The sequence below is a fragment of the Carlito syrichta genome, unplaced genomic scaffold (genome assembly GCF_000164805.1).
Source record: "Carlito syrichta isolate Samal-C Ts95f unplaced genomic scaffold, Tarsius_syrichta-2.0.1 Scaffold304598, whole genome shotgun sequence".
Taxonomy (NCBI): domain Eukaryota; kingdom Metazoa; phylum Chordata; class Mammalia; order Primates; family Tarsiidae; genus Carlito; species Carlito syrichta.
In genome coordinates, this window is record NW_007248694.1 from 1,277,279 (window position 1) to 1,284,359 (window position 7,081).

At 47.1% G+C, this 7,081-nt stretch overlaps 1 protein-coding gene across 1 annotated transcript in view; it reads left to right on the top strand.

Annotated features, from left to right (window-relative positions):
• The window catches only part of GPN2 (GPN-loop GTPase 2), a 10,454-nt gene extending 4,120 nt beyond the window's left edge, over positions 1–6,334 (top strand). The window contains exons 4-5 of the mRNA XM_008060357.1: positions 371–501; positions 5,969–6,334. Coding sequence (XP_008058548.1) covers positions 371–501; positions 5,969–6,041 — 204 coding nt within the window. The 3' untranslated portion in view covers positions 6,042–6,334. The remainder of the gene's footprint in view (positions 1–370; positions 502–5,968) is intronic.
• Positions 6,335–7,081: the final 747 nt, after the last annotated feature.

The following is a 7,081-nucleotide window of genomic DNA, read 5'->3' on the forward strand; positions in this document are numbered from 1 at the left end:
GGTCTCGCCAACTTGCCCAGGCGGGTCTCGAACCCGCGGGCTCAGGCAGTCCACTCACCTTAGCCTCCCAAAGCGCAGGATTACAGGCTGAACCACCAAGCCCGGCTCAATAGGCATTTAATAAGAGGATAAGGATACCATCTAATAATAGGATAAACCCAGGAGGCTGTGGATGTGCAGAGAGGAGCTTTCTGTTCTAATCTGGGTGGGTTGGTGGTCAGGAAAAATGGGGCCTCTGGGGACTTATAGAACTACTCGAAGCTTGAGGGTACACATACAGAGGCAAGATGGAGGAGGGTGCATTTGGAGATAGCAAGTAGTTGTACACTCCTCTGTTTCACTCACAGCTATTCCTTTTCTTCCTGCTCAGGACAAGGAGAGCATCCAGCGAGTTCTGCAGGCCGTCGATAAAGCCAATGGCTACTGTTTTGGGGTCCAAGAACAGCGAAACCTGGAGGCCATGATGTCTGCTGCAATGGGAACAGATTTCCATTTCTCCTCGTATCCTTGCTCTCTAGTTTCACCAGCTTCCTGACCATAGACGAAAGGACAAGACATGAGACTCAGGAATGGCTAAGGAAGTGCCGCCCTTGTGGATAACTCGTTTCATATTGAGAGGTCTCCCTGATGACTGTCTTTCATGTGCAAAGGCTGGTCCCTTAGAAAGCTTCAGGGTTGGTTGTATTGAGGACAAGGGAGGATATTGATCAGCAGGAGTAACAAATACAGAGGCCCAGAAATAAGAGGGCATTGGTCACGTGGGAGAAATGTAGAAGCTTCAGTTTGCATGATGTGCTGCATGTGAAGGGGAAGGGGCCTTTTTGGGGTGCAGGCAGGGCTGGCAATGGAGGGCCCAAGTACCCTGCTAAGGACTGTGGACTTCAGTTTATGGGTGGGCAGAGGAACCAGTATTCAATCAGTACTGTTGATCAAGACACTACATGATCAGATGTCCATGTTAGAAAAACCTCTGCAAGTGTGGAAAATGCATTTAAGGATTGTGATTGGGAGCAGAAGAGTTTTATAGTCTTGCTAGGTAAGAAAGGATGAAATGTTTGTAGTGAGACTAGAAAGAGGAAATGTGGATTGGAAAATATTTAGGAGATTAAATATAAGGGTCATTATCTGAATGGTTACAGGATAGATGAAGTTGGAGGAGAATTTAGCCTCCCAGGTCTCCGGTTTCGACAGTGGAGTGGTTGGTTATGCTGGTCACTAAGGCAAGAAAGGGAGGATGGGGGAGGTTTGTCACATGGATGAAAGGGATGAGAGCTGGCAAATGTTTTGTGTTCAGGAGGCCATGAGACACCCAGAGCTGTCTGAGAGGCAACTAAGACCTTTGGAGTTGGATTAGTGACCAGTAAGGATGAGGCTAAGGTCATGCATAGATATGCATCAGAAAGAAAATGTTGACACTGTGACTTAAGCAGAGGCCATGTGTGAGGCAGAACAGGGAAGTCCAGGCCCTCTAGGTTGATGTTCTGAGAGATTCAGCATCTACACAGGATGTTGGAGACAAGGGGGCATGGAAGAAAATAATGCCAGCCAACACTCACTGATCTGTGTCAAGCCCATTCATATGTGGGAAACAAAACTCACGGGAGACAAATGAGTTATAAATGAAAGCAGTAGAGAGTGCAGTCTCTGATGAAGGGATCAAAGACTTGCCTCATGCTTGCAGTTAATGTTGGCAGATTCAACTGTGTGCATGTGCTCAGCAAAAGAAGGGAGGAGCGTCTGGGCGAGGTGGCTCATGCCTAGAATCCCAGCACTTTGGGAGGCCAAGGTGAGAGGACTGCCTGAGCCCGTGGGTTTGAGACCAGCCTGGGCAACTTGACAAGACCTCATCTCTACAATAAATCAAAAAAACTAAAAAAAAAAATCAATAACTCAAAAAAGGGGAGGAGCAGTTTAAGTAGTGTTGTGGCCAGGCTCGGTGTCTCAGCCGGTAATCTCAGCACTTTGAGAGGCCAAGACAAGTGGATTGCCTAAGCCCATGGGTTCGAGACCCACCCTGGCAAGTTGGCAAGACCTCATCTCTACAATAAATCAAAAATTAGCCGGGCATGGTAGCACGCACCTGTAGCTCTGGATACTTGGAAGGCTGAGGTGGAAGGATTGCCAGAGCCTAGCAGGTCCAGGCTGCGGTGGCTGGGAGCGTGCCATTGCATTCCAACCTGGGTGACAGAGTGAGACTCTGACCAAAAAAAAAAAAAAAGGTAGTGTGATTCTTTTGTCAGAGTCTCACTCTGTCACCCAGGCTGGAGTGCAGTGGCACACTCATAGCCACCGCAGCCTTGTCCTGCTAGGCTCAGGTGATCCTTCTGTCTTAGCCTTACAAGTAGCTGGAACCATAGGCATGCCCAGCTTTTTTTTTTTTTTTTTGAGTTGGAGTCTCACTCTGTCGCCCAGACTGGAATGCAGTGGCCACTCCCAGCCACTGCAGCCTCGACCTGCTGGGCTCCGGCAATCCTTCTGCCTCAGCCTTCCAAGTAGCTGGAACTACAGGCATGCACTACCACATCCGGCTAATTTTTGATTTATTGTAGAGATGAGGTCTGGCCAAGTTGCCCAGGCGGGTCTCGAACCCGCTGGCTCAGACAATCCACTCACCTCAGCCTCCCAAAGGCGCGGGATTACAGGCTGAGCCACCGAGCCCAGCTCCCAGCTTATTTTTTGATTTACTGTAGAATTGCCCAGGCTGGTCATGAACCCCTGGGCTCAGGCAATCCTCTCACCTTGGTCTCCCAAAGTGCTGGAATTATAGGCGTGAACCACTGCACCCTGCTGATATTTTGCACACTGTACAGACAATTCCCAACCAAGAGTGGTTCAACTTCATGATGGTGTGAAAGCAATAACACATTCAGTAGAAACCATGCTTTGGGTGCCTGTCAACCATTGTTTTTCACTTTCAGTAGAGTATTCAAAAAATTATATGAGATATTCAACACTTTATTATAAAATAGGCTTTGTGTTAAATGATTTTGCCCAACTGTAAGCTAATGTAACTGTTCTGAGCATGTTTAAGGTAGGCTAGGCTAAGCTATGTTGTTTGGTAAGTTAGGTATATTAAATGCATTTTCAACTTGAGATACTTTCAACTTAGAGTGGTTTATCAGGATATAACCCCATCATAAGTCAAATCATCTGTACTTTACATATTCAGTACAGGATTCTATTTACAAACCATGTATACTGCATTTAAAAAATTATTTCAGGAATTTTCAAGGGGTTTTTTTTTTTGCTTTGTTTTTTGTTTTAAGCTGAGTCTCACTGTCAATCAGGCTGGAGTGCAGTGGCAGGATCACAGCTCACTGTAGCCTTGACTTCCTGAGCTCAGGCAATACTTCCCCTCAGCCTCCCTAGTAGCTGAGACAACAGGGCCTATACCAGCATGCCTTGCTTATTTTTTATTTTTGTAGAGATCATATCTGACTGTGTTGCCTAGGCTGATCTTGAACTCCTGGGCCCAAGTTGTCCTTTTTGCCTTGGCCTCCCAACGTGCTGGGATTACAGATGTGAGCCCCCATGCCCAGCCAGTATTTTTAATTATAAACATTTGTGCTGGCTGAGCAGAGTGGCTCAGCCTGTAATCCTAGCACTTTGGGAGGCCGAGGCAAGAGGATTGCCTGAGCCCAGGAATCCAAGACCAGTTAGGGCAACTTGATGAGACCTTGTCTCTACAATTAATCACAAAAACTAGCCAGGCGTGGTGGCGCATGTCTGTAGTTTCAACTACTTGGAAGACTGAAGTGAAAGGATTGCCCGAGCCCAGCAAGTCAAGGTTGCGGTGGCCGTAAGCATGCCACTGCAGTCCAGCCTGGGTGACAAAGAGTGAGACTCCCAACTTGGAAAAAACAAACAAAATTTGTGTTAATTTTAGATTCTGCCCCCACTCTAAGCCCCTTAAGGTTCAACTTCCCTCTGTGTATAAGACAGTAGGGACTGGTACAAAGAAGGGAGTAGTCAGCTCTGCTAAAGGTTGAGTGGGTAAGGAAAGCGTCATGTAGGAATGGCACTTGAGTTGCATAACCTCAAAGTGAGGGCTAGCTAGGCTGATGAGGGAAAGGGAATGCAAGTCCAAGAAAACAGTATAGGCAAAAGCGTGGGAGTTCAAGACTGAGAGGTTTTGGAGGTTGCAAGTAGTGGCATGAATTGTGATCAGAGCAGGGCTTCTGACTGGGGAACAGCAGTAGGGCCAGTCATAGGTAGATATGTGGCTTCATGTGCCCTGCTTAGGAACATGGACTTCAGACTGGAGACTAGATGGATTTCACTGATCTTGAGTGATCCTCAGGGCCAACTGAGGAAAAGTGAACTGGATGGGGCACACGTTCAAGGAGAGTTTGAGTAGCAGTAAGATAGGTTTTGATTAATGGATCCATAAGAGATGGTGTAAAAACTCATCATGCCTGTAATCCCAGCACTTTGGGAGGCTGAGGCGAGAGGATTGCCTTAGCCCAGGGGTTTGAGACCAGTCCGGGCAACTTGGTGAGACCTCATCTCTACAAAAAAAAATTTTTTTAATTAGCCAGACACGGTGGCATGTGCCCATAGTCCCAGCTACTTGGAAGGTTGAGGTGAAAGGATCACCTGAACCCAGGAAGTTGAGTCTGCGGTGAGCATGCCACTGTACTCCAGCCTAGGTGACAGAGTGAGACTCCAACTCAAAAAAAGATGATGATAAAGAAAGGTCTGCAACCCGAACATCATTTGCTGATTAAGTACTCCACTTGCAAAGTCATTTAATTCTCATTCCAATCCCTTTTGTAGATGAGGCAACTGGGGATCTGAGAGTAACCAGCTTAAAGTCTTTCTCCCAGGATATGTTGGAAGAACAATTCAAATCTAGTTCTTCCTGGATTCAGATCTAGTTCTTTCTGACTTTGAAGTCATGTAGTAGAACGGCCATGTTGTCCTAACATGCTCAACATATCTATGGCTAAACCCCACCACAGGCCAGGCTCAGCTCAGCCTGTAATCCCAGCACTTTGGGAGGCCTAGGTAAGTGGATTGACCAGCCCAGGCAACTTGGCGAAACCTTATCTCTACAATAAATAAAAAATAAGGCGGGCATGGTAGCATGTACCTGTAATTCTGGCTACTTGGCAGGCTGAGGCGGAAGGATCACCTGAGCCCACCAGGTCGATGCTGAGATGGCCATGAGTGTGCCAGTGCATTCCAACCTGGGCAACAGAGTGAGACTTCAACTCAAACAACAAACAAAAAACCCACCTCCTAATCAGACCCTCGACATCAGGCTAGCCAGCCTCAGAGGACTTCATCAGCAGTGTTTCAGTCTTTTCCTTTATAAATCTGATTTGTGTCCTCCCAGCCCAATTTTCCTGCTATCCCAGAGAGAGATAGGAGGCACTGTGACCCAAGCAGAAATTTTTATTTTTCTTTGAGCTTTCATAAGTTCCCTCCCTTGACAGAAAAAGAGAAGTCACAACATTAATTGAGCACCCACTGTGTGCCAGGTACCATGCTAGGTATTTCATATTCATTATCTCATTTGATTTTTTTTTTTTTTGAGAAAGTAGGGTTTATTGAGAAGACAGAAACGTTCCCACAGTGGGGGAGGACCTGAAGGAGTTGACTCATTTGATCTTTAAAACAGCTCTCAAGAGATATTTTACAGACAGAAAAAGGAAATGGCAAAATCAGGACTTGAATCTCCTGGGTTTGGTTCCAGAGCATGTGTCATAACACAAAGCTCCAGGGTTAGCAGTCTCTGGCCCTTTGATCCTCAGTAATGGTGGGGAAAAGGCTGAGTCTGTATGCTTTTGAAGGCTTTTCATACCTGATTGGTCCTTACTATCTATGGCCTGAAGCTATAATTATGAGGAAGAGAGGGTGGAAGGTAGACATGGTTGGAGGGTAGGCATCAGTAGAGGTCAGATCCTGCCCAGACCAGTTCCCCATCCTCTGCCTATGCTATCTGCCTTGACGTACCCTTCCTCAGCACACTGGGCATCCAGGAGAAATACTTGGCACCCTCGGACCAGTCAGTGGAACAGGAAGCAATGCAGCTATAACAACAAACTGGGACCTGAAAAGCAGGATGCATAAGCCGGCACAGAGGAAAGTGGAGGCTCCTGGTGAGCAGCGAACAGCTCAGCAAGCCACAGACTCGAGAGGAAATCCTCCCAGCCAGAGCTGGGAGGCTGGCAAGGGGACACACAGCTCTGCAAAGGACTTCTAGCCCAAAAGCCAGAAATGGCACCAAGCAGAATACCTAACCACACCCTCATTGGTGCCCTTGAGCTCTGGGCCTGGCCCCCAGGATGTTGAGCACTGGACCCACTCAGATTGTGATGGAATATGCTACCTGAGTAGCATGTGGAAAAAAGAGTGGGTTTTTTTTTTCTTTTTGTGGCTTCCAAATTTTTCTTCTATCCTCCAGGCCCAGGGGTTTGGGGTAGAACAAGGGAATGTCACCTTCCCTTGGAAGAGTCCTGTTTCTTTTTATTTCTTTTTCTTTTCCTTTTTCTTTTTTTTTTTTGAGTCAGAGTCTCTCTGTTGCCAGGCTGGAGTGCAGTGGCATGCTCACGGCCACCCCAGTGTCGACCTGCTGGGCTCAGGTAAACCTTCCGCCTCAGCTTTCCAAGTAGCTGGAACTACAGGTGTGTGCCACTGCTAATTTTTCTTTATTGTAGAGATAAAGCCTCGTCAAGTTGCCCTGGCTGGTCTTGAACTGCTAGGCTCAGGCAATCCTCTCACTGCCACCTCCCAAAGTGCTGAGCTTACAGGCATGAGCCATCATGCTGGCTAGTCCTGTTTCTTCATACAGGTTAATGTTTCCCTAATGCATGAGTCTCTAGTCATGTGCTTTTGTTAATCTTCAGGTGTTTTTGTGGAGATGATGTCTTTGCTGTGTTGCCCAGGCTGGACTCAAACTCCTGGGCTTAAACAATCCTTTTGGCTGGGCATGGTGACTTAGCCTGTAATCCCAGCACTTTGGGAGGCCAAGGCAAGAGAATTTCCTGAGCCTGGTGGTTTGAGACCAGCCTGGGCAACTTGGTGAGACCTAGTCTCTACAGTAAGTCACAAAAATACTAACCAGGTGTGGTGGCAT